Source organism: Vigna radiata, chromosome 2 (genome assembly GCF_000741045.1).
Source record: "Vigna radiata var. radiata cultivar VC1973A chromosome 2, Vradiata_ver6, whole genome shotgun sequence".
Lineage (NCBI taxonomy): Eukaryota > Viridiplantae > Streptophyta > Magnoliopsida > Fabales > Fabaceae > Vigna > Vigna radiata.
In genome coordinates this window covers 22,316,698-22,343,873 of record NC_028352.1, presented here as the reverse complement: position 1 = coordinate 22,343,873, position 27,176 = coordinate 22,316,698, and the positions used below count along the sequence as shown (strand labels likewise).

The 27,176-nt window shown below is 30.2% G+C and overlaps 4 protein-coding genes across 4 annotated transcripts; 2 read left to right on the top strand and 2 right to left on the bottom strand.

Moving 5' to 3' along the window:
- The first annotated feature begins 460 nt into the window (after positions 1-460).
- Positions 461-2,928, top strand: LOC106755926 (lysine histidine transporter 2-like). Its single transcript, XM_014638160.2, has 7 exons — positions 461-722; positions 872-1,255; positions 1,359-1,752; positions 1,890-1,995; positions 2,088-2,179; positions 2,477-2,545; positions 2,830-2,928. The coding sequence occupies exons 1-7, from the start codon at positions 529-531 to the stop codon at positions 2,926-2,928; spliced, it is 1,338 nt and encodes a 445-aa protein (XP_014493646.1). The 5' UTR covers positions 461-528.
- Positions 2,929-4,541: 1,613 nt separating this feature from the next.
- Positions 4,542-9,939, top strand: LOC106755147 (DNA polymerase alpha subunit B). Its single transcript, XM_014637254.2, has 16 exons — positions 4,542-4,686; positions 4,758-4,833; positions 5,297-5,434; positions 6,214-6,583; positions 6,666-6,761; positions 7,008-7,087; positions 7,433-7,508; positions 7,604-7,777; positions 8,070-8,174; positions 8,300-8,395; positions 8,482-8,574; positions 8,676-8,714; positions 8,842-8,883; positions 9,143-9,273; positions 9,365-9,491; positions 9,610-9,939. Exons 1-16 carry the CDS (start codon positions 4,611-4,613, stop codon positions 9,760-9,762), a joined length of 1,872 nt encoding a protein of 623 aa, XP_014492740.1. The 5' UTR covers positions 4,542-4,610; the 3' UTR covers positions 9,763-9,939.
- Positions 9,940-11,502: 1,563 nt separating this feature from the next.
- LOC106776194 (3-oxoacyl-[acyl-carrier-protein] reductase 4) lies at positions 11,503-14,914 on the bottom strand. Its single transcript, XM_014663574.2, has 11 exons — positions 14,749-14,914; positions 14,512-14,654; positions 14,010-14,063; positions 13,506-13,586; positions 13,387-13,432; positions 13,199-13,293; positions 12,825-12,857; positions 12,397-12,531; positions 12,209-12,302; positions 12,046-12,128; positions 11,503-11,871 (listed from the first exon to the last, which is right to left on the bottom strand). The coding sequence occupies exons 1-11, from the start codon at positions 14,912-14,914 to the stop codon at positions 11,839-11,841; spliced, it is 963 nt and encodes a 320-aa protein (XP_014519060.1). The 3' UTR covers positions 11,503-11,838.
- Positions 14,915-16,681: 1,767 nt separating this feature from the next.
- LOC106754770 (protein Iojap-related, mitochondrial) lies at positions 16,682-19,648 on the bottom strand. Its single transcript, XM_014636837.2, has 4 exons — positions 19,261-19,648; positions 19,046-19,133; positions 17,555-17,652; positions 16,682-16,940 (listed from the first exon to the last, which is right to left on the bottom strand). Exons 1-4 carry the CDS (start codon positions 19,543-19,545, stop codon positions 16,869-16,871), a joined length of 543 nt encoding a protein of 180 aa, XP_014492323.1. The 5' UTR covers positions 19,546-19,648; the 3' UTR covers positions 16,682-16,868.
- Positions 19,649-27,176: the final 7,528 nt, after the last annotated feature.

Genomic DNA, 27,176 nt, shown 5'->3' with positions numbered 1-27,176 from the left:
TGAATAGACAGCACAAGTAGTGCTTTCCATAGATTATAACAATTAAAAATAACAATGTTTTTAAATTATATATTATCCATGTGGTAAATTTTACACATGTATTTATTATTAATTTACTGAAAAAATGTAGTTTCAAATTGGAAGACCAGGTAGAATTCATTAAAAGATAAATTTTTCTATTATGCATCAATTATATTCTGTGAATTCATTTTTTTTTGCAAGTACTTTGAAATGTTAACGACAATGATCTAATAATTCATTAAGTAAATATTCAACCATCTGGAGAATTAGTTTTTTTGTTGAAGGAATGACCAAAATTAGATGGTATTGTTTATTTTCTATGTCAATGCAGGTCATCTTTCCGCCAAAATGAAACAGCGTTTCAAAAGAATATGCAACCCAAGAATCTATAGTAAAAGATCAACTTCAGTTTTTTCTAACTATCTTAATTCCCGTTGCCTATATATACAGCCAAATGTAATGTAATTGGCACAGAAACATTAAAAAACAGCGTCAGGGGTTGGAAAAATGAACCACTCTGAGGAAAACAATGATGTTGATGTTGCTGCTGCTGCAGCTGCCAGACAGAAGAAAATTGACGATTGGCTTCCAGTGACTGCTTCACGAAATGCGAAATGGTGGTATTCAACTTTCCACAATCTCACAGCCATGGTTGGTGCAGGTGTTCTCACCCTTCCCTTTGCCATGTCAAATATGGGCTGGTATACCTCCATACTCCACCAAACCATAACATATAATAGATAACACAAGAAACATAGCCCGAGACAACGTTATATATATGCAAGAGTGTTTAATATTTATTGAGATAAGATGTATTAATTGAACATGTTTGTGTTTCTAATAATTATAGGGGTCCTGGAGCTACCGTGCTTTTGTTGTCATGGATTATCACCCTTTATACGCTGTGGCAAATGGTGGAGATGCACGAAATGGTGCCTGGGAAGAGATTCGATAGGTACCATGAATTGGGTCGGCATGCCTTTGGAGACAAGTTGGGTCTCTGGATTGTGATTCCTCAGCAGATCATTGTTGAAGTTGGAACATGCATCGTTTATACAGTCACTGGGGCCAAGTCATTGAAGAAAGTTCATGATACCATTTGCCCTGATTGCAGAGATATTAGAACTTCTTACTGGATTGTTATCTTTGCTTCTGTCAACTTCGTTCTTGCACAATGCCCCAACTTCAACTCCATCTCTGCTATCTCTTTCGGTGCAGCTGCCATGTCTTTGATGTAATTCATGTTAACAAGTTAACTTTAAATCTGAAAAAAAAAAAAAAGCAGATTATAAGATGAAGTTTGTACTATCTTATGCGTGTTTCTTCAATTTAAACAGGTACTCAACCATCTCTTGGTGTGCTTCAATAGCCAAGGGTGTTGAACCAGATGTGAATTATGGTCTCCGAGCCACCAATTCCACTGATGCAGTGTTCAACTTTCTTTCTGCATTGGGCGATGTAGCATTTGCCTACGCAGGCCACAACGTGGTTTTGGAAATTCAAGCAACCATGCCTTCAACTCCAGAGACACCTTCCAAGAAACCCATGTGGAGAGGAGTTATTTTGGCATACATAGGAGTTGCATTCTGCTATTTACCAGTTGCTTTCATTGGATACTATGTCTTTGGAAACTCGGTTGATGATAATATCCTCATCACACTAGAACGCCCCTCTTGGCTCATTGCCACCGCTAACTTGTTTGTTTTTGTTCACGTTGTCGGAGGCTACCAAGTGAGCTTCAATTTCTCTGATTTTTGTTCTGACTATTACTTCTAAAACGAGTTGTCATATGATGATTATTGCTGTCGAATAATTTTTAGTATTATCGGATTGTAATTGTAACTGTTACGTAAACATATATGCAACAGGTGTTTGCCATGCCAGTGTTTGATATGATCGAAACCTACATGGTTACGAAGTTGAATTTTCCACCTTCTGCTGTTCTACGAGTAACAACTCGAAGTGTATATGTTGGTATGTGATTAGTGATTACGTTAGTGGGTAGATATGGCTTGTATGATTGGTTTTTATACATACTTATCTTTGTTTTGATATTGTTTCTTCAGCATTGACTACGCTGGTTGCCATATGTATCCCTTTCTTTGGATCTCTTCTTGGATTTCTTGGAGGCTTTGCCTCTGCTCCAACTTCATTTTTTGTAAGTAGAAAGCATAATTTTCTTATTTTTTTTAACTTTTAAAAATAGTTATTGAATGAAAAAGTCTCGTTTACAATTTTTTTTTACAACTATTTGATAATGTATATTTGATAATGTATACGTGGAAGATTGTGATTAGTCTGTTTCAAATATTTTTTTAAAATAAAGTCAAAGAGATCAATAAAACAGTAACACGTGTCCTATTGTAAAAAAAAAAGTTGTTAAAATATCATTATTTTGTTTAATAATACTGATAATCTATCATGCTAAATTGTGTGCATGTTATCCTTCTTGCAGTTGCCCTGTGTCATATGGCTCAAGCTCATTAAACCGAAGAGATATGGCTTGTCTTGGACAATCAACTGGGTATGTTAATTAACAATTATCACTTTGGTATGTTTTAATTTAGGACAATGAACAATCATATGTACTATAACTTCTTCTTTTTTTATATATATAATTTTGATACATCACACCACGGTGTCCTTCTAGAATACATTAACATAATAATAAATAAACAATGAATCAATAGAAAAATAATTTGTATATTGTGTTAAAATATTGTTAAAAAAATATATGTAAATATTTTTTTTTGTTTAATCTATCTATCAAATTGCTCTTGCTTTGACTACTTTTCTTTTTCATTTCAGATATGCATTGTTTTTGGGGTATTGTTGATGATACTATCTCCTATTGCTGCTATGAGAAATATTGTTATGTCAGCCAAAGACTACAAGTTCTTCTCATAATTATTGATCTGATTTTAAAGTTGATGTGGATGAAACTAAATACAACAAAAACTTACACTCCTGCACTGTACATGGAATATACATTGAGTTACTAGGATTTGCGAAAGAAAAATATAAGCATCCCAGCAGCATCTTATATGTATAAATTATTTGTTAATTAAGGTTTAATTAAGTTTTAACTCTTATTTTATCGTAATTTTATTTTATTAACATAAACGGATATATAAACATTACGATGGAATAAGATACCATCAATTAATTGAATGAAAAATATTAGAATTTTAAATATTTAAAAGACAATAAAATTATTAAGAAATTATTTAAAAATACTCAAATTTATGAGATAGTTAAAAATTTCTTAAACTTTAATTAGTGGAAAAAATTATTTTACATTCCACTTTATTAATTTTTTTAAGAACAACTATGGTCAAATTTATATAAAAAAACTTAAATCAATGATTGAGATACACTTCTAATTTCTAATGTTTTTTTTTTTTGTCAGCCATTATTCTAATTTGCAACTTACACTACTCCTAAAGACAATAAGGGAGCTATATTGAAAAAATAAATAAAATTGAGTTTTGTATGTGATTTAAAATCAATGAATAATGAGTAAAAATTAATTGACTTTTAATGTTTTAATGCGATCGTAATAAATTAATTAATTTAACTCAATTATATAACTTAATTTTGTATTAGAATTTAAGAATTAAAAAATATTTAATTCATTAATAAAATATTTTTAATTTATTACTGATTTATATTAACTTTTGTTCATTTTATATATATATATACATGTGTGTGTATGTATGTATTAATATATATTTAATCATCTTTTTAAAATCATTTAACTTTTATATCATTATTTTTTTATGATTTTTTTATTACGAGATTGAAATAATCAAATATGTCCTATTAATTGTTACCTTCCATTATAATTATTAAAGGTAAGATGGACCGAAAATAAACATTAATTTAAAGAAAGTATTCTTCCAAATTATGATAAAAATAAAACATTTCTATTAAGAATAAAAAATTATAAAAAACACGCATTAATTTTTAAAATTTCTGCTTGCCAACTAAATACCACGCTCAATCAAAGTTCCTTCTATTAAAATTTTTTACAGCTTTTTTCTTCTTTTGACCGACACATATTTTGACCATGCTTATTTATGGTTATTTACCATTGAAATTATATATGTCTGATTTTCTTAAGTAAAGTTTAATATTTATTACCTTTTTTAATGAAAAACTGTAATTCAGAAAATTAGTTTGTTTTGTTCGGAATGACATTTTATGATAGGATAATGATATTTAGACAATATTTTTTTGACAACATTTAAACATTGATTATATGTCAATTTGTGATTAGTCAAAAATTACTCCACAATCAATAATAATAATCATAAACATTATTGTGGAGTAATTTTTGACCAATCACAAATTAACATATAATCAATATTTAAATGTTATCAAAAAAATGTTTTCTAAATATCATTATCCTTATGATATACACCCGTTTATAAAGGGCATATTATAATCTGTGATACACGCGTTATAAAGGGCATAATCAGAATAAAATAAAGACAATTTCTATACACTTAACCGGCAAAGTTCCCGCCATATTTCTATTTCTTTTATTTCTGAAGTGAGAGAAACCCTAGAGAGAGAGAAAGAGCGCAATGGAAGAGGAAATCAAATCCGAATTCAAAAGTAGCGGTTTCGACATCGAAGACGAACAAGAAATTCTCAGAAAATGTAAGTGATTCTTCAATTTTTCTAGTATTCATGCGCAACAGTTTACCGGTTAATCTTCTGAGAATGCGTAGGTGTCACTTTCTGCACCAACTACAGTTTCACTCCTTCTGAACTCGTCTCAGGCTGGGAAGTTCATTACCTCAATAGGTTTGCGTCTTCTTCTGCTGTTTTCATTCAGTATTTTCACTAATTGTTATTTATTCAGTCCTAGTTTGTTGATTGTTTAGTCTACACGAAGGTGTACTCTGTAACGAATATACGGAAACTACGATGCATCTTTTGTTTGATATGAATTTTAAAGAAAAGGTGTATTGCTCGAAACACTTCTGTTCCTCTTATGAAAAATATAAAAGTACAAATGGAAAAAAAAACATCGGAGTTAGTTCATTCCATTTTACGAGAGGAAATGTTGATTTAACGTTTTGGTTCGGAAATAGGTGTTTTGGTTTATTAGATATTTCATAGTTAGTTCAGATTTTTTTTTTTTTTAATTTGAATTTTTCAATGTTTTGATGATTTTAGGTGTTGATTTAATGATTCGGTCTGGAAAATAAGCGTTATCATTTGGTAGATAGTTTATAGTTTGAATTTAGTTGGTTGTTTTTGACAGACAGCTGAATGAAGCAATTGTAGAGAGTGCCGAAATTGATGGCTTTCTGTTGCAGCTGCAAAATGAGAAGAAAGAGGACATTATAAAAGAAAGGGAAGAAGGTGGCTTGCATATGTACTCTATCGGTGATGTAGAAATGTGAGCATCTTCTACGATTTTGTATTGATGTCCATGGTTCTTTGGTGCTTTGTGCTTGAATTGTTTCTATTGGTCTGCCTAAGTGTCTTCTCGATTGAATCAAGGGCAATTTTATTGCCAAACAAGAAATTCCAAGCTCACTGAAAAGAAAAAGTGCACATAAATAAAAAAGATAATCATGTACCTCCATTAATATGTATTTATAAGGGTGCTTGCTCACTTGATTTTGAGTGACTTTTGATTTTTTTTTTTAAATTTAATTTGATTACTATTGAAGTTCAAGATAAGTGATTTATGTTTGAAACTATTGAGTCAAAAGCAAGTTTGAGGCAAGATTCAGTGTAAAATTTTCAACTAAATTCAAGCCACCTATAGTTACCTTTTGTCGTTCTTACTTTTTAAGGCATAATCACGATGTGATTCCTTTTTACAAGTCAAACGTCTATGACTGATTCTCTTTGAACCTTCCCAACCTATTTTCAAGCATAACTCAAATGGTGTTTGAATTTGCCTTCCTGAAGATCACATCATAATTGCAGACGAAAATGATCTTTTGACCGCATATTTTCAAACTTCAATTTCTTGTCAACTAGCCTCCCTTTTTTCCTTGGAATTGTGTTTGATCTTTCTCTCTACCTTTTTTTTTTAATATAAAGGCACATGCATTTTGGAATATAATACCATGTACACTGGTTCAATTGGTGTTTGTTTTTCTCAGTATCCTATATGGTTATGTAATAGTTGACAAGAACTGTTAGTTAAGAAATCATTTTATGCAGGCACTTAAATAATGATGATGATACAAAGGACGATACTCCTGGAACTCCAATAAATCACCATGATCTTTTATCTCCTTCAACTGATCCGACATCTTTAACGTATGAGAATGTTTTATCTTCTGGGAAAGCATCAAAATCAAAACTAATAACACCCTTTTCAAAGCGAACAGATAGATTTTCAGTGAAAGTTAGCATCAACACTCTCCCTAGTGTAGAGAATGGTAAGCAGGAACCTGATCACGAGTATACTGAGAATGATGAAGATGATGTTGTCAGAAGAGTTCCACAACGTGAAAGGTGTTCATTGGTCATTCGTGGATCAGGACTCAAACCAGGATGTAAATTCATGTATGATAGATTGGAGGATAGGGTATGTGATGTATAGTATGACTCCTAATTAAATCATTACCCTTTTACACTATTTTTGTTAAAGTCTGATTATTTTTATTTAGCTTGATGCAATAGAAAACCGAATAAGAAAACATTCAAGGGCATTTGTAGCTTCTGGTCTCTATGAAGAACCAACAGACCCCACATCTGCTTCACAGGTAAATATAATACTTCCTTTTTGTCCCATGCACACACTGAAATTTGAAGGCAAAATTATGTTTTGTCATGTCTATACGACAACATTTTGAAGCACCAAAATTTAATTATGACTCTTGGATAACAAGATTGTTAGGATCTTTTTTTAAACTTGGGCATCAGATTTGATAATCTGATCTGAGACTGCATTGAATTATCTTTGAATGCGTGTAGATTGTCTAATAATTTGAATTTATATTATTTACCAGAGGAGCATTTTTGCTGTTGGCACAATTTTTTGTGATGCCGAAGGACGTTTAAATGAGAAGTCAGTCATGCTGCAGAGCAGGTAATAGTCTCCACGTGCCATCAATACACATGCAACTGTTATCTCATCCGAGTATCAGACTGATATTTCTGTGTGCGGCGTGTTGGATTTCTTTTATAAACATGTAACAAACATTCACAATAACAAAGTCAGACTATTCAACTTGACTAGAGCTTTTGGTAATGAGTGGAATGCTGTGATACAATTCTTAACAATTTGTGATTCATTATTTATAAAGGGAATTAATGGGAGATTGTAGGTTAAATAATGTATGGCATTGACTGTGTTTAAGGGCGACATTATATTATATTTTTGTCTTTTCAATTATATCTATCATACATGGATCTGTTTCTAATAACTTGGCAGTGTTGAGCATTCTGGAGGGGAATGTGTTCGCCTTGACTTGCAACATTTAGACCACTATTCAATTTTTCCTGGCCAGGTTAGTAATGTAAATTTGATGGGTTAAAACCCTGGTTTTAAATGTGTAAATATAGCATATTTACAAGTTATAAATGGAAGATTTTATGTTGATAGGTAGTTGGTATTAGAGGACATAATCCGAGTGGACATTGCTTTATTGCATCTAAATTGGTGGATCCTATACCTATATCCGTTGCTGACGAGAATTTGAATCCTATGAAGAAGCAAGCTATTGATAAGGAGAGTCAGTCTATTGATACGATTCATAAACAGAGAGAGTTATCAATGGTTTGTATAATGCATCTTCTTTATATTGTGCTATAGATTTCATTTTGATGAATTGTCAGAACATTTTTGAACTTTTGCTTTTACAGTTTTAACAATGAAAATGTTTCTAGGAATGGTCATAACTAATACGGCATTCATGTGGCACATGTAATATTGTATCCCTTCCTACAAGTGACAGTTGAGATATAGATTTTGAAAGAAATTACAGTCTCAAATACTTTTGGTATAATGCTATACATCTTGCATTTCTGGTAGTATTTTATGATTTACTCTTGCTTGTGGTGCTTAACAGATTATTGCCGCTGGTCCCTTTACTACAACAGACAATTTATTGTTTGAGCCTCTTACAGAACTGCTGCAATATGCAAAACGAAGACCACCACAGTTGCTTATATTGGTAAAAACACCTCCTATACTGCAATCCGCATATTTTCATCATAAGTATTTTATTTTGCCTTTGACAATATGTGCTAGATCCTATAATCATGAAAACTTGATGTTGACAAGTGGGTTTTGTCTCAGCTGGGACCATTTGTGGATTCTGAGCACCCAGATATTAAGAAAGGAACCGTAGACAGGACTTTTGATGAAATATTTCATTTTGAAATCGTGAGGAAGGTAATTTAGAAGAAATGATCTGTTTTGGAATTTTTTTTATTTTTTTTTCAGTTTTCTTACTCCTGCGGGTTACTTGCCATTTCCAGTTGGAAGATTATGTAGAGCGCGTAGGTTCTGGAACACGTGTTCTTCTTGTTCCATCTATACGGGATGCTAACCATGATTTTGTGTTTCCTCAGGTATTTGATTAATTGGATCAATTAGGATGTAAAGATTTTTGTTTCTCTTAGTGTATTGTTTAACCGGACCTGAAATATTATTTAATAATTTGTTTTTGTAGCCCCCACTGGAAATCAATATATCTGATTTCAAATCTCAGGTATGATCATTAGATAAAAAGAAACGGCATAATGATTTTAAAAACTTAAGAATTAATCTTCAGTAGCTGAATATCGTTCAGCAATGGTTCAGTTTGGCTATGATGCTTACATAATTATTTTTTTCAGATAGTCAGTCTCACTAATCCTGGAATCTTTGAGGCAAATGAGGTATTGTATCGGGGTCTCATTTTTGAATTACCCTTGTTGTTTTCTCTAGTTCTGTAATATACGTCATGGATTTTATGTAAATGAAACCTTTACTTTAAGATTCAGTAACTTCTGGTTTCAACCTAGTGTGACATCTATGTTCAAGAAAGATCTTGTAGGTTTTTTCTTGCCACTTGCTGATTTTCTTTTAAACTTAAACAAGAAAGTTAAGTCACAGGTTGAGCAAGTGGGAGATTATTCATCTAGAATTGGTTTTCAGGTTAAGGTTGGTTGCTGCACGGTGGATGTTCTCAAGCAAATCAGCGGAGAGGAGATATCACGAACTGCAGCAGATGGGAAACCAATTGATCGTATGAGTAGACTTGCAAACCATATCCTCAACCAACAAAGGTAATACTTTTTTTATCTTGTGATTTATTTTGCTTGATGTTGGGTTCAGGAAATATCAGAAACAACTAATGTCCTTGAATTTTTGAGTCAGCTTCTATCCACTTTACCCACCCGCAGAAAGTGTCCCCTTGGACTTTTCGCTTGCTCCAGAAGCCCTTCAACTTTCATTGGTTCCGGACGTACTTATCCTACCTTCAGACATCAAGTACTTTGTCAAGGTAAAAAAATAGTCTTCAACCTCATTAGATGCTTCAGTTTCATGAAACCCCAAATAAGCCGGTAGTTTTGGTTACTATTTTATGTAGAAAGTTTAGAAATAAACTCTCCACCCTGCAGGTGCTTAGCAGCGAAAGTGAAGGCATAAATAACACGAAATGCATAGCTGTCAACCCGGGTAGACTTGCCAAGGGAGAAGGAGGCGGAACTTTTGTCGAGCTTGATTATTGTGGGGATTCCAATCTAATTAATGCGTCAATTGTTGGCATATGATGATGAAGATTCGTTTTGTTAAGGTAACCACTGAATTAACCTGCATGACGTTAGTTATTTTGTTGAATCGAAACAGTAAAAATGTCCTCTACTAACCACACCGGCCTGACCAGCCCTTTAATTAATCAATACATTAATCATATTTATTACTTTATAAAATTTTTATTTTTTTGTATCTACACTAATCATATTTTACTTGTCATTATATTCAGTTTTATACTACAATTTTGATAATTTAATTAGGGAATCTAGTTGCACCTTGTAAAACTTATTTGTCTTTAGATTATATAGATGTCTTAAAACGAGGAACACATAATTTGAATTACCTTCGTTATAAAAATTAAGCAATAAAGTTTAGGTGTTTGTTTTTTACACAATTAGATAATTGATTCATGCGATGAACCAAATAAATATTTAAGATAATATCGTATTGAAACGATAAATGTAAAATAGAAACTGTTAAAAGATATTTTAAAGACAATGCAATATAATATTAAGTTTAAGATATAATAAATTATGTCTTAATTATATTAAATTCTGAATAACTTTCTTGTAATGTAAGCATTAGAACAAATAATTTCATGTGAAAGTTATTATAAATAATGATTCTATTGTATACTTGCACCGTTTTAAATGTAAATTATTTGAAATAATTCAATTTACTCATAATTTTACATATGGATTGTGTAAAATTATATCGTATATACATAAGCAACAAATCACTATATAATATTTTATTATAGGACTTCTGCAGTTAGTCATTTAATATTTTTTTACTATTCATTCCTGTTGAGATTCTCTTGGTCTTAAGTTTCAGTTTTCTTGGAAAATTTTTACGATTCACCATGCAAGCAACTGTGAAGCATTTTTAAAGTTAAATGCTAGTCAAGTCAATTGGAAAATAAATGAATGGGTTGCGTTTAACTTTGTTTAACTTCATAAGCAGATGACCTTCTTTGACAAAAATTTTCGTACTTTTAAAATAAATGAATTTCCCTAGGCAGATATAAGTTCAGACATTTCCAGTGATGAAAATTTTAACTTAATTTTATTTGAAATTTATTTATACTTTTTTATGATCTAAGTAATAAATAATAAAACTCATCACTTTCTATAATCGGTGTCTAACTATTGTACTTAAACCGAAGTATAACTTAATAGCTTTAATTAGTATGGTTTTAACTTTAATGAATAAATCAATGTGTATCAGTATATTGTCATAATTTTAATGACATTTTCACATTTTTTTTTATTTTAAATTTTATGTGAATTGGAAAATACACATTATGCGATAAATGTATTAAAGTTTTAGATGTTATGCGATAATTTTAGTGACATTTCAAGGATGATTACATTTAGGAAGATGTCAGCTATAACAATAAAGTTTTAGATGCCGATCTTAATTTTTACCTTCAATCATCACAAATTTGGAGAATATGCGAATACCTCAATAAACTTGATAACTTGTTAAAGAAATTTAAAATTGTTTTCATAAATAAAAAATACTTTCTTAAATTTGGTATGTTGAGAAGATTTCTAACTTCATACGAAATCTACAAAAAGAATTATAATTCCAATTAAGATCCAACATAACTAAATCTTTTGCTATCAAAGAAAAGAAATCTAACTATTTTTTCCCCTCTAAACTAAAGTTACTTTTGAATATAAACATAAAAATTAAAAATTAAGATATTTAAAAGTGATCAAATATTTATAATTTATAATTTAAAATCTACAATATTTTTAAACAGACTCGCATTATAATTTAGCATGCTTCCGTAATGGGCAGTAACTAGTTAATAAACATTGCAGTTTCCGTAATGAACATCCAAGAAAGAAAGAAAAGCTAGGGCAAAAGCGACAGAGTTGCTTATCAGAATTATGCCTATTCCGCGAACATGACCATAAATCCAAAAACGGAACAAAATATGCAGAACATCTTGAATTTTACCATGAAGTTCAAGTAAGACTCTACTACGGTAAAACTAACTTAAACAAAACTCGGGCAAAGAACAAACTATCACCTCAGCAGGAGTGTGCAAAAGCTCACGTTGCCAGTGTAAACAGATTGTTGGATTACATCACCATGCCTCCATCAATGGTGAAAACCTGCGCCAACCAATTCTAGTCTCTAAATAAATGCTTTATGTGATAAGTGGAAATAGTGTTAACTCCAAAAAAAAAAGGAAATAAACGTAAACGATGTAAGCTATGGAACCCTAATGCATAACTTGATTTTAACTTATAAAAAAAAGGTTTGATTAATTTTACTTCCCTATTTACCTGCCCAGTGATGTAACTAGAAGCTTGATTAAGAGCCAAGAATTCCACCAGTCCGGCAACTTCCTCTGGTTGGCCATATCTTCCTGAATCCAAGTTGAAAACGGCAAGTTAACAAAAAAATTCAACAATTTTGAACCTCCATTAAAGTATTCCCGGTGTTCACCTAATGGGATTGTCTCCAATATCTTTTTCTCAATGTCCTGTCCTAACTTGGCAGTCATGTCAGATGCAATAAACCCGGGAGCAACTGCATTAACCTGGCAAATGAAACCAGGTTCAAGTTAACTCCGTCAACTGACATTGCAAACCTGTGATGCTAGAATGAAAATGCATAGATATTTGGTAAATTACGGTGATGTTTCTGCTAGCGTATTCCTTTGCAACTGTTTTTGTCAGGCCAATTACTCCTGCTTTTGCAGCACTGTAATTGGCTTGCCCAACATTGCCAACCAAACCAACAACTGACGCAATATTGACAATCCTTCCCTGCAAGAAACAATTTACATGAAAGTGAATATCTTAGTTACCATTAGCTGTCATCTTGCAAGCCATAAAATAAGATAGCGGTAGAATGGATGCTAAAAGCACTAAATTTACAAAAAGGAATCGTTGAAAAAATATTTTCACTTTTGAATAATTAATCACTTCACATATTAATGATATTAAAATCATTAATGGGTAAACCGTCATTGAATTAATTAGCCACTAGAACTGTCCACTGAACTTTTTCACCAAAAAGAGAATCATAATAAAAGAACAGTAGTTTAGCGGTATGTCACCTTCTTTTTCTTCATCATAACTTTAGCAGCAGCCTGCAAAAATAAACTAGCTCAGATCCAATTGAAAACAAGAGAAAAAACCAAGCTTTTGGGTTTGAGACAATGCTTTCTTGATTTATTTATTTATTTATTTAAAAAATAATTACAGAAATGCCTCCCTATTTTAAAATTGCTTGTCATTGTTTCCAAAGATTAATACATAACATTTTAAGCAGGGCTTTTTCAAAAAAAAAAATATATTTTACTTACAAATCTTCAAAAACAGAAATAAGGTTTTAAAGAAGTGACATTTTTATAATTATATTATAAAACAGAATATTATTTCTCAAACTAAACATGAATTTCACACAAACTCTGATTGAAAACATATTTACCTGTATGCAAAGAAAAACACCAGTTAGATTTAGATCAATAACCTCCTGCCATTGAGATTTCTTCATTCTCATTAATAAACCATCTCTAGTTATTCCTGAAAGACATTATAATATTTATTTGAGAATGACTGGAGAAGAAGAGAGGGGAAGGAAGGGGCTAGCTCAACCACCGAAGCTTTCCAACTTACCTGCATTGTTTATCAATACATCAACTGTTCCCCACGCATCCACTGCCTGTAGATGTAAAAGTTACGAAGCAGCCAAAGTAGAATAAGGTAAATCTAATGATTCCAGAATATTTGCTCACAGTTTTAATCATAGCCTCCACATCAGCTTCGTTAGAAACATCTCCACCAAATGTAAGAGCTTGCCCACCAAGTTCCTCAATCTAAAAGAAGAGAATCAAACAAATAATACAAAATTAAAACAATGTATAAATGCGTAACCAAACAAATCAATGTAATTCAGGCAATCACTCCTTTCTCCTGAGTAAGAGAAAAAAGTTAGGCATCCATGTGTTATCGGGGCAATCCTCTAGCATGGCACCACCAACTCATAATCATAACAAGCATTTTAGACAACAAAATTGATGATGACTATAATAACAAATATGCTGATATTGTAGGATATCCGAATCTCAAGTATATCGTCAATGAAGAAAATGTATAATAAAATAATGAAAGTAATCTTATAGGTTCGGACCTAGTAAATAACTCTAAATTATGGCCCAAAATATGACATCTGCACGAAAACTATATCACAAACAGCAACTGTGCACACAAAAAACTGTTATCGGGAGGAAAATTTCTACCTCCTTGGAAACCTCCTCGGCTTCCTTCGATGACCTTGCATAGTTGACCAGAACCTGCAATACAAGGCCAAGTTACTAAACATCAGGATCCCAAAGCAAATCACCAGCAATGTAGACAACTTTAAGTTCTTATAGAAAATTCCATGGAATACTCTAAATCCTGTCAAAAATTGAAAAATACAAAAAACAGATTTAACAAGAGAACTGCGTATCCAAAAACCTGGATCTTCAACATTGCGTCACAATCGCCGGAAGCATTTTCTTATGTGTCAAATTTTAAATCTAAAGAAGTTCAACTGACTTAAACTGCACATCATCACTCGTAGTCTCACGCAACTTAAATCGCAAATTCAAAAGCAACAATTTGAAAATGAGATACATATATATACATACGTACACTGTGAAATACACAAAAATAATCAATAGTCAGTTTCATTTTAGTTTTTCTACGACAGTGAATTGTTCGTTATCAGATTACGCTCAACGATTGGCGAAGACGAACCTTGCAACCTGCTTTGCCTAACGATAGTGCAATTGCTCGGCCAATGCCTCTGGAAGCTCCAGTCACCACTACAACAGGCGCTTCCACTTTCTGAGTTGCTCCGGTTCCCGCTTCCTCCAGAGTAGCAACCTGCGCTCTCACACCTGCACTCACACGTATCAAATAATCACCAAAACTGAACACGCAGACATAGTAACGATTGAAAAGCAAAACGCAAACAAAAAAACAAATCGGTACCAGAGAATCTAAACGGAGCATTCGATTGGTGACGAAGACCAGAAACGGAACTGTGATTCGTGAGAACCGGAGACCATTGTCGGATCTGACAGACTTTCCGGTTACCAGAGGCGGCGAAGTTGGCGGTTCGAAGAGCGACACAATTGGATCCGGCAATAGAAGCCATGAGTGTTCTTAAAACGCAACGAGAAGCGAAAATGGAAGAAGAAGCCAGAGAGAAAATAAACGTGAAGGAGAGAAAGAAAGTGTGTTGCAGTTTTTAAAACAGATTTTGGTTGTGGTTGTTAAGATTAGTGTTTGCGTTGGGAGCTCCGCAGAGAGTGAATGTTGCAAAAGAGAGGGCGATGGTAACGAAGGGAGTGTGGTCTGTAAGAGGGGAGGCTGCAATTACCGTGTGGGCCCTTGTATTAAGAGAGACTACACGAGTATGTAGAGGGTAAAAATGTAAATGAAGGTCTACTTTATACTTGGAAGCATCGTTTTCGTTGGTGGCGAATTGATACACCATTCACCTAAACTAAACCCGTGTCTGACTCACCAAAACTATGATTAGAGCATACAACAATTTATTTTTGTTCTTCTTTCTACATCATTTATTACATTACATGTGTCTATTGGTAATAAAATAAAAGAATTTAGAAGTAATTTCCAAATTTGTGTCCAAGCTTATTTTATTCAATATAGTTAATAAAAAAATAATAATGAACACGTCCGTTTTGTATTGGGTATTAGTATCTCCCGCGTTGTGATCCAATAACATGTCTTCAAGGGTTTAAGCAAACAAGATTGTTAATGACACGTTGATGATAGTCTTCAAAATGTGGAACACAAAGAGATGTTTGGGGTATGATCCTGGAAACAAAAATGTCAAAAGTTTTCTATTTCGTAAGTATGATGACGAAGAGCACGATACATTCAACATCTCAGTGTCACTTTTTTTAATGGGTTCACATAACACTTTTTTGTGCATTTAAGGAAAAGGGTTTGTTCATGCTTATGTTGTTTTGGCACAATCTCACTTCGCTTTAAGGAAAGATCGATTACCTATTACCTAAAGTTGGAAAAATAAAATAACATGTCAGAGGAAGTCCCTACATTGGATTGTTTTACTGTAATGACTCAAGGCCGATTGGAAAAGGATAAAACTAATCGAAAGAGAGAAATGGCAAACCATGCTTAGAAGCAGATTATTTTTATAAATTATTATAATTTATAATATCATGCTATCTCATAAGACTTCAAATAATACATTATTTCATTGATTAATTTATAATGTATTGTTACAAAAAGTTATGCAAATACAATAAGTAAATATATATATTATTATTTTAAATTTATTACGAATGCAAGTACAGTTAAACTTACAACTGTAAATTCTAATTTTAAATCGTAAAAGATTAAAAATCTAAAAGAATTTAGGAAAATATTGACAAATTTTAAGACATCAAAGTTCCTAATATACATTAAAAAGAGTATTTAAGAAATAGAATTTCTTGAAAAATTTATTTAAAATTATTTTCTATTAGCTGAAATTTTTTCAAAATAATTTACTTCGACAGAAAAAGAATTCAGAGGTTAGAACCATTTCTCAAGAGAATTATCTGACTGTTAAAAAAAAGTTAAAGTTGATTTCTATATTAAAAAATATACTTTCCTCCGTTGTCATCACTTTAAGTTGAAAATATTTCATTTTTTTAGCCATTTTCCAACTCAAGTAATGTTTGTCACCTAGGATAATGAGATGTATGTTTAATATATATATATATATATATATATATATATATATATATATATATATATATATATATATATATAATATTTTCTGTTTGTAAACAGTTTTTTTAATTCACATATTTATGTAGGTGATGTAAAAGTCCAGGCTCCGGTAACGAGTCATGACTCACCAAAAATAAAAGTGGAGTGCATGATGACGGACAGCTTCAATTTTACCTCTTTTATAACTTTGTCATTGCAGCAAGACAACCCTAGCAAAATTAGTATTCAAAACAACTAAAATAATAGATCAGAAAACCATGATATGTATACAAACTTCTAGATTGTCTACATCAGATGCAGTCAGAAGCTTCAGTTTTAAAAGGTTGTTTACATTGAGACACCAATTAAGCATTCTTTTGTGCAGGTTTCTTCGAATTGTTTTTTCGACGAACCTTCACCAAAGCTTTTTGTAAATCCTACAATCAGTAAAAAGAAAAATGGAGATCATTCGAATCATTCCTCCTACAATATTTATCTCAAGAATACATATTCATCATCATCATCATCATCATCATAATAATAATAATAATAAAGACATATGTCTATGTAATTGCTCAAGCCCAGTTGAACCAAGCCATATACACTAACATAAGCCTAATCAGATAACTCACGCGAGCCCCCAAAAACCGATCAAATGCCTGCTCTAAGACCTCCACCAAGAATAACTTAAGGTACCATTTTGAACTACTTTTGACACAAACTGGTACATGAATTGGCCTCGATCACAACGCCTAATCCATAGGAGGATTTGGTGTGGCAATACCATCATAATATAAATCCAAGTAGTGTATGAAAGTTAAGGTGGCAAGCACAGAAGTAAGAAATAGTGAATTCCACTTAACGGTTTTCAAATTGAGTTTTATTTGGTGCGCTGTTATCTACACTATTAACCAATAAAAAATTTGGTAGGTACGACAGTGTAAATATAAGCTATAAACCAAAAATTGATTAAATAGTAAACCTGTAACAAACCCAAACTATATCTAACTATCTTACAAGTTAAAACAATATAAGCTAGCCTCGTACTTACCCCATCGGGTTCATTTTGAATTGTCCCTCGGGTCCAAAGACCCTCCAAATTGTAGTAAGCTCTGGCCTTTTCATCAAGTGCATGAACTATCACTTTGCCTAAACATAAAAAAAATGAACCAAAAAGGGAAAGCAAGGCATGTTAGAACTATAAATCCAAATGATTGAAAGTTTTTATAACATAAAAAGCAATGTTCACCGGTCTAGCAAATCATACATAACCAAAAAGAATAGATTGATAGAAGGAAAGTGACAGAGAAAAGACCTACTAAACCTAAAAACTAACAAGGCACTTTTTTCCCCGAAGCCTTGTCAAGCGACCGCATGCGCTGAGCAATGAAAAGTTAACATGAAAGAATCATTAAATTGCAACGCCTCCCGAAGTAAATAAAAAGAATTAAACCACAATGTTAGATTAGTTGTAACAGACAAAATTCAGTTAATTCTTCAATAAAAGAGTCAGCTCATGCATGTTGAGGGGCAGGCTCACCGACCCTTTGGCCCATGGGCTGCAGGTTATACTGCCCCATGCAGATTGACGGGCTTAAATGTCCAGCCTACCCACACCTTTTTACAGCAGGTTGTGGGCCGGCTCACGACCCGTCTTACCTTGTCATCCCTAATCACCCAAGAATGGAAATTCGCTGGCTCCAATTACCAGTGAAGAAACTGGAATAAGTGCAAGAAAGAAAATCAGAGGTTGGAGAGTGTAGAAACTGATACCGTGCTGAGACTAAACTCATTATCTTGTTTGATTTAATGAATATCACGCAGAGAAACATATGCTAAGACAATAATGTTGTGGAACCAACAACTTAATTTAACAAATTTCTAGTACTAACGAACTAGTAATTAATTAGTCACATAAGTAGCATAATCAATTAGCTAGGATAGAGTATAAGTCTCCACTTAAACTGCATCAGTAGCTCTCTGATGTGAGTTTCAACCAGTATCTGCATACTGGTTTACTAATTTATAACATCACACAACATCTAACGTGTGGATGGAATAGACGTCTCTGAAAAAGAAGACCCCATTAAAGATAGTAAACTAGTCCTTCGTAAATATTAATTATTGGAAAGTCCTGTGAATACCTAACATTCCTAAAAGAACAGAACATTTAGCAAATGCAGTCAAGATGCTAATTCATGAATTGTATCTGTTATCAGCCATTATCACTACTACAAATTTCTTGACTTGGAATTCTGTTTGGACAAAATTTCTTCAAAATGACTTTAGGTCAGGAAAAAAAAAAGAGAGAGAGAGAGAGAAGAAATGAATTTATTAGTAAGTTAAATTAGCTTATTGCACAAAGTAAAGGATAAAAAAAAAATAGATAAATTATATAAGAACAATTCTACAAATTTGGGTATGTATAAATTAATTTTAACCGAAAAAACTATCTATTGAAGAAGATTATCCAAACGACCCCTGATGGATTTTCTAAAATCAACAAAATGAACACAAAAATGATTACAAAAGCACGATATACCAGAGTCAATGACTATCCACTTTCCTCCCTCTTCCCCTTCTACACTCGGTAGCATCATTCGTTCAGCTCCTCTCTGTTTCTGTTTGGCCTGGTTAATTACAAAAATATACATAAGTCGGAAGAAAAACAAAAATGAAAACCACTTTTGAGTTTCAATCGAAAATCAATGATGAAAATATAGCGACAAAAAGGACGAAGGAAGGAGGGTGTGGTGCCTTATAAATTAGGGCTTGGGCTATGTTCCTGACGTGCCAGGTGGACCTGCCAGTGGCGAGAACCATGAAATCAGCCCAATCGCAGTGCTTGGGAACCGGTATCACCTTAACGTCGTCAGCTTTGATATCCGTCAGAACCTTCTCGATCTCCGGCAGATCCAGGAGGCAATTACGGCCGTCAACGGCGGACAAAGAACAGAACCCCACCTTCTTCTTCCATGGTTGATGAAGAAGAAGGGCTTCTGAATATCGCAAACACGTTCTAGTTCGAAGAAGCCCCCACATTTGAGTTCCACGCTCAAATCAAACCAGAGCAGTACGAGTGAGTCTGTCTGTGAATAACCCCTTGGTAACGCGACGACGCCGTTTTGATTTTTAGGTTTTTTTTTTCGCTGCATTAATCTATCCGCATTTGCAATTTTTCTCTGATTCGGGTTGAATTTGATTAAAAGCGTTATTTAAATCGTTCAATACCATTTTGTTCATATTATCAAATTATGTAAGTAATCTTCTAATTTTTTTTTAATTAAATCGGTAGTAACTTGTTTAGTGGATAATAATCTGATTGAATTATTCAATCTGAAATAGATCTTTTAGCATTATATGTCATTTATATTACCATATTATTTACAGCATGACAATGTGGCAATATAACTGAAGTTAATGTAATTGAGTTATTCAACTTCGTATCAATCTTTCATTTTTACGTATTGTTTCTGCTACCACGTTATTATTAGCACGTTATTATTATTATTTAAATAGTACCAACTTCAATTTAACATAATAAATATAGATTCTTTTTAATAAATATAAGCATTACATTCATCAAAATAAATTAAAAGATTTTATTGAATAATTTCAATAAATATTGAGTTCAAGATAATATTAAACCTATTTAAATTCACTAAAATGTTAATTTTGTTTTCTATTTGTCTACTGTGTATATAGTTTCATAGATGCGATTCTCTCTCACGAAGAAGAACTTAGGTTTCAACATTTCCCATACTTGGTCCTTGATGCAGTAATAAAAAAACTAAAATAAATATAGTTATACTATTATATAAATAGAATTTTCCATTTTTTTATATATTTTTTCTATTTTTTTCATTAAACATCTTTTTTAAATGAACTTTAAGGGTGTGTTCACTTGGGAGTGATTGGGGAAGAGTGATTGAGCGAATTTGAGGGCAATTTTTTTCTTTTTGTTTATTTGAGTGAATTTGGAGATAAACGAAAGTGAATTTTGAAATAAAGTGTGTGAGAATTGGTGTAGGATTTAGTTTATATGACAAATTAAAAAAATTTACTTCAAAATTCATTCTCATTTATCTTCAAATTCATTCAAATAAACAACAAAAAATATTATCCTCAAATTCACTCAATCACTCTCCTCCAATCACTTCCTATCACCCCAAGTGAACACAGTGTAACTATTGTCCACAGTTTTTTTATGAGAAGCACATACATAGAAACGTATAAGAAGAAGGGAATGATGACAAATTGAAAGAGATATTTCTTTTGGAAGATCTATGATGCAACCATGCGACAAAGGTCAAATTTACATTTATTTGCATTCGTGCATAAGCAAAAGAGCTTTATCTTATGTCAACGTCGATGACCATTTTTCAATAGAAATTCTTCTGGCATGGTTTTCTTTTTTGTACTAAATATTTTCCACAACTCCCATGTTTTACTTTGAAAGTTTAGTAATGTTGAACTAGCCCAACTAGGAATCCCCGCGCTACAATTGTAAAATTGAAAAACATGTTTTGTATTGTTTTATTGACTATTACTTAGTTTGATGTTCGTTACCTATTAAACGTGGTTTTGCATCTCAAAAGTGTTTTAACCTATTTTATTAATGTATTTTTAGAAAGAAATGAATCCTGCATTAAGAAATTATTGTTTTTTTTTTCTTTTTCTCTTCCTGTTTTTACTAAGTAACAATATTTTAGTTGTGACTTGAAAACAATTATTGATTAAAATGGAATCTCTTGTTATTCAAAGAAAAAAATTCATTTTCAAACACTCAAATTATTATAAAAGTCTGGGATCTTTATAAATATATAATAAATGTAAATGATTATTATATGAGTTTTTCTTTTTAAATAATACTGTTTATATTTATTTAATTAATATGGATCGTACACTTATATTTTAAATAATACTTATTTTGAACCTATAATAATAACATTATAATTAATAATAATAAAATGATATATACAATATCATAAATAATAATTATAATATGAAATTATTAAAATTAATTATGATATATAAATACATAAGTTTAAATTACTCCATAATAAAGGATTTAACTAACCTTGTTAAATTATGTTATTTAATATATATATTAAATTGGTTGGCAACATAGCAATTTCTTCAAATAGTTAATCATAGCACCGGACTATTTAAGTTACCATAATAGGTTTTGTGGCAAAGAGAGAAAAGATGTAAAGTCTTAATCACATTCACCAAAAGCATATTTCACAGACCTACGATAAAGAAATTTTTACAAACTGAATTTTCGAAAGTTCACCCATTTGCTAGATGTATGATTACATTAATTTATTATATATGTTTTGTCGCATCTTCCACATTTGAAATATTTGTCACGATATTTCGAAAAAAAAAATACAGAATTCATCTGAAACAGCAAATTTTAGTCTTTAAACAAGTACAACAAGTTTACAATATTTAAATTTAGATATTACACTAAAACTCAATTTATAACAAGAAATTCCAATACATTTAAAAAAAGTTATAATTTTATGAGTACCATACACATTTTTCATATTTTTGAGATAAGTAAGGATGAAACGACACATTTTTTGATTCATTTAATATGGGGTATAAAAGTAAAATGATTATAAAAAAATAAATTTTTATATTTTTTGAAAAATAAAAAAAAAGTAAAAAAAAAATAGTAGCAAATGAATAAAAAAATTATATATATCAAAACATGTTTCTTTTATAAAATTTCGCTATCAATATCTAAATTAAATTCAAAAGTATATTTGGTTGAGTAATATGTTTAATTTTTACAGTTGTAAAAAAAAATCAATAAGCCTGTTATGCTAATTTCGGTGGCAATATCCAATTCATTCTAAAGTATATATATTGCTCACGCAAAAAATAAATTGAATGATCAAAATTCTTTTGCATGGTATGTTTAAAATTATAACAAAATAGCTCTGGTTTTGAATGTGTATTTTTTAAATGTTTTTTCATAAAACAAACATGTTTATTTCTTGCGTGTTTAATCTTGAAATTAAACAAGAAAAAAATTTATTTTTTTGAATTTTTACTTTTAATATTTATACACTTTAAAGTTTATCAATAATTTGTTATCACACAAAAAAATCATTAAAAAAGTACAAAGCATAAGACAATACTAAATTTATGATAAAATTTATACTTGATCATACATGGACAAATTATATTTATTACAAAAAAATATAAAAATGGAGGTAAAACATTAAATTACTTTATTGTTTTATATAAATGAAAAATAAAGTGTCTAACTTATTACTACAATCATTTCCTTAAAAAAACATGAGAAATTTTTTAATTACATATACATATAAAAAATGCAAGCATCAACTTCATCTCATTCTAAGAATATGGTGAACCATTTGTTGATTAAAAATATTATTATAAACTAAATAGTAATAACTTTTCAACTAAAGTCTCTTAAAACTTTCCCTCAAAACATGTTATAAAACATAAATGATTCACATAAAGTCAGTATAAATAAAAGTTTGTGTCTAAAAGTCTATTCACATATTCACCTTGATTTACTTTAAAAATATCATCACACGAAGTCAAATTAGGACAACTCTTAATTGTCCAATCAATGTTCACCATAAAAAAATTAATAGATTGAACCTGTCATATTATGTCCATAAATAAAACTACCATAGTTGAACATTGGAAAATTTTCAACACAAAAAAATTAGAGACAATATTAATGACATGCTTCTTAATTTTTTTTTTCTAACCATTAACTCCTTGATTTGAAAAAATATCGTTAGAAAACACGATTGGATCCTTAAATATATTATCACTTCTCATCCTCCAAACCATCTAAATAATAATGACCACAAGAAGATTTATCAAACTAAACAACGAAATCCAAAGAAAATTGCAAGTTTTGAAAAACTTTCTTCGACTATTCCCACAATCGTATAATAATAGAAAATGAAGAGAACAAATGAGAGAAATATTCAACATTATTACCACACAAAGGGCATCAACCACTTCTTTTTTTAACCTCTAAATTAACAGGTAAACAACCATACAACAATTTTCAAAGAACTAGAGTTTTAGGTAGTGGCACATCACCCAATCAAATCAGGCTTTCCTAATCCTGCACATTTCATACTACAAGACCAAAACTGTGTGATAAAGTTCAGTTAAGTATATCATAACCTTCATTAATCATTAACGAAGAAAAATCATATAAACTAAAAATAAAATAAAAGAATTTTTAGTGAGTTCTTATCCGAACTAATAATAAAATATAATCTAACTATATCAAAATAAATAATTATAACCAATTTATATATACAAATATCAAAATATCAACAATTATTAAGAAAAATTAATATAACCACCCTTATGTAGTGTAAAAAAATATTTTTCAAAACATTATGTTCATTTTTAATATCATGTGAAATTAATAATGATTTAAATAACATATTTTTTTACTACATCAAATATACACGTCATTTTATCAATAACAAATTCACAAACTAAACGTAATACATGTTTATTTATTAATTGAATATTAATAATCTATAAATCATTATTCAACTTATAACCAGGCAAAATAAATCATTTAACAATGAACAATTATTATTTCCTTTTATCTTGAATCCAAACAAAACTCGAAATCGATTATTTTACTTCAAAAATTCAATAAAGCATTTGTAAACTTAAAAATTATAAAACAATAAGCAATACTTATTAAATTTATTAACTAAAAAAGATTTCAAATATTACATTATTAAAATATCTTTTCCAAAAAATTAAATCTATCCTCATCATTATTTAAATTTTAAACCAATCGAAAGCGCTTGAATAATTAGCATGTAGCCTTTTGAGTTTCCTACATCACCTAGGAATCATAGAATGGCATAATTGGAAAATCTTGGAGTTAGGAAATTAGGGTGCATACCTAGCTAGCTATATGTCTGGTTAATGATAACAATGTTGTTCTTCCAACTTTATCCCACGTTGTCCCACAAAAATCTATCTACTCTCCAACTTTGCCGCTACATCTGTTTTCGTGTTTAACACCATTTAGGCATTATATAAATATTATTATATAAATATTATTTTAGTTGGGAGAAATTTTAACTTGAAATAATAATTAGGACATGTCACTTCATTATTTGACAAACTCACCATCATGATTCCACTGACTGTGATAGTTCAAATATTTTGGTGGAGCTTTAATTTTGATTAATTGACAAACTTCATTAATTTCGATTAATTATCCTCTGATAGGAAAATAGTTAAAATTAAAAGTGAAAAATATCATGATTAATAATAGTTCTTAAATTTACCAGTGGTCTGGCTGGAAGTGGTACATTGGTATGTCCGAATTGATAATTGGGACATGTTCTGTAAGTAACTTTATTTGATTTGATATTGTCCTTGTTGTTTTGGAAAAAAAAATCGATAATTTTGATTTTTGACTCACACTAATATAACTCAGAACCTATATATTCCTTGTCCAACCAGATTAGTTAAATGGTAAATATATAACAGTCAGAATATTAAATTGAAGTTATTATTCCACAACTATTCTCACTCATAGTTATGTAATACGTCAACCCATACCAATCCAAACAATAGAGTGAGTAACATTCACCACACATTTAATACAGTTTCTTATAGTTTTCATTTTTACGCATGTTTTTTTTTTATCCACTTTCAGATTTTTGGTGTTTTGAACGTGCCAAAATGTGTCATTGCAGCATTTATTGATTTTTGTTAAAATTTTTACATCGACTAAAGGAGACAAATTCAATAATATATATAAAAGTGATTACAAATTTTATTTTAAAAGTTCCGTGAGATTAAATTAAATTTAGATTTGTTTTATAAAATAAAACCAGAGTTATATATTAAAGTTTATACTAATTATTTTTTGTTTGATTGGGTTATTATGTCATTTATTATCAAAATATTTGTTATTTATTAGATATATTATTTTATTTGTTATTGGTTTATCTATTAATATTTAGTCACATGTTGAAAATGTATATATTTTGATATAAAAGATAATACATTAAATAAGTATGAATTTTATTTTATGAATTTTAGAAGTTAAATTAGATTTAAAATATATTTATTAACTATTTTAATTTGTTTTGTAACATTTAGATTTAAATTGTATCTCTTAGCCATTTTAGTTTAGAATCCGATAATTTGTCCCAAACTTCATCCTAATCAATTCAATATCTTATTTTTTGTATGCAGCCACTGTGTCAAGGAGAGGGTCCAAATCTTATTTTTAGATTTGGAATATATAGCAAACATTAATGCAACTTTTCACATCCTACCACTCTATTATTTTAATTTCTAAAAAAAAAACAGTGTCCTTTGAAAATAATCTTTTATTAGTTTTAGTAACTCACCCTCTTACATTGTCCCAACAAAATAAAATACAAGAAAAATGTTCAATCCAATATAATATCAATATCATATTCTACTTTAAATACTTAAATTTTCAAAAGTAAACACTTTTTTCAGCAACTACAAACAAATAAGTTATAACATGTATTTTTAAGAAGTTTGAGATAAATTCATCTTTTATTATGAAAACTAAATTAGTGACATTGGTGTAATATTGCTAAGAAGAAAAAAAAAAGAACTTTATAAAAACTAATTATAGAGTAAAAGGAAGAGAGACACTCGATGATGTTTTTGAAAAGAAAAAAGTTTTTTTAACAATTTTTTTACAATACATACGTGACAGCTTATGATTAGTTCGTTTCAAATAATTTTTTTTTAAATAAATTCAAACAAACGAATGAAATGATAACACGTATTTTATTATAAAAAAAATGATTAAAAAATGTTGTTAAAATAACTCGATCTTTTGAAAAATACTTGATAATAAATACTTGATAATCCTATGGAACCAACTTTAGATCCACTTTATCCAAATATTCACATTGAAAAACTACTCTTAAGCTTACTTGTAATCATAATTGTTACCCATTTTCAGCAAACAAATAATGAATATCACGAAACACACAAAAAAGTGTATGAACAATACCTTTCATCTGCTCTACATATCATCCTTCATTATCTCTCTACGTGAGGAAATGCTTCTTTCTACACGTCACTGTTGAGCCAGATATAAAGCAACTTCAAGATCAAGATATTTTCATACAATTTACCAACAAAAATTGCATGATATTTTCCAAAGTAATAAAAAATACATCTTAATTAGTTTCATACAGTAATTTAGATCGATAATATTTCATTATGATTAATGTTTTAAATGACACGTTATTCGTATTTGTGAGTGTTTAAAGTTTTTTACGGAAATAATTATTATACGAATAAATTAATCATTGACTTTTATTCATAGGGAATAATACAAGTAATATAAGTGATTCTTTTTGTATCGTTTAATATATATTTCATAACTAATTTTATTTGTTTATATTTTGATAAGATGTTTGTTTTTAATCATGGATGATTCTCATAGTTTTATTTTAGTTTTTTTTAATAATTTTTTTATGTGATGTGATAACTATTATTGAATTTTAGGAATGCCAACATAACTAAAATATTAAAGTTCAATAATGCTTAACATAAGTTTATTTTAGATTAAAAAAGTTCTATTTCTTTTTTAATAGATCATTTTATTTAAATTTTTAATTTTTTTATAACCT

Coding starts and splice junctions, on each gene's coding strand:
- LOC106754770 (XM_014636837.2), bottom strand. CDS start 19,545: ATGTGGGGGCTTCTTCGAACTAGAACGTGTTTGCGATATTCAGAAGCC. Junction 19,134..19,260: donor CCCAAGCCCTAATTTATAAG/GCACCACACCCT, acceptor GTAATTAACCAG/GCCAAACAGAAACAGAGAGG. Junction 16,941..17,554: donor TTCAAAATGAACCCGATGGG/GTAAGTACGAGG, acceptor TACTGATTGTAG/GATTTACAAAAAGCTTTGGT.
- LOC106776194 (XM_014663574.2), bottom strand. CDS start 14,914: ATGGCTTCTATTGCCGGATCCAATTGTGTCGCTCTTCGAACCGCCAAC. Junction 14,655..14,748: donor TGCTCCGTTTAGATTCTCTG/GTACCGATTTGT, acceptor GTGTGAGTGCAG/GTGTGAGAGCGCAGGTTGCT. Junction 11,872..12,045: donor CTAGTTACATCACTGGGCAG/GTAAATAGGGAA, acceptor TGGTTGGCGCAG/GTTTTCACCATTGATGGAGG.
- LOC106755926 (XM_014638160.2), top strand. CDS start 529: ATGAACCACTCTGAGGAAAACAATGATGTTGATGTTGCTGCTGCTGCA. Junction 723..871: donor GCCATGTCAAATATGGGCTG/GTATACCTCCAT, acceptor TAATAATTATAG/GGGTCCTGGAGCTACCGTGC. Junction 2,180..2,476: donor CTGCTCCAACTTCATTTTTT/GTAAGTAGAAAG, acceptor TCCTTCTTGCAG/TTGCCCTGTGTCATATGGCT.
- LOC106755147 (XM_014637254.2), top strand. CDS start 4,611: ATGGAAGAGGAAATCAAATCCGAATTCAAAAGTAGCGGTTTCGACATC. Junction 4,834..5,296: donor GAAGTTCATTACCTCAATAG/GTTTGCGTCTTC, acceptor TGTTTTTGACAG/ACAGCTGAATGAAGCAATTG. Junction 6,584..6,665: donor ATGATAGATTGGAGGATAGG/GTATGTGATGTA, acceptor ATTTTTATTTAG/CTTGATGCAATAGAAAACCG.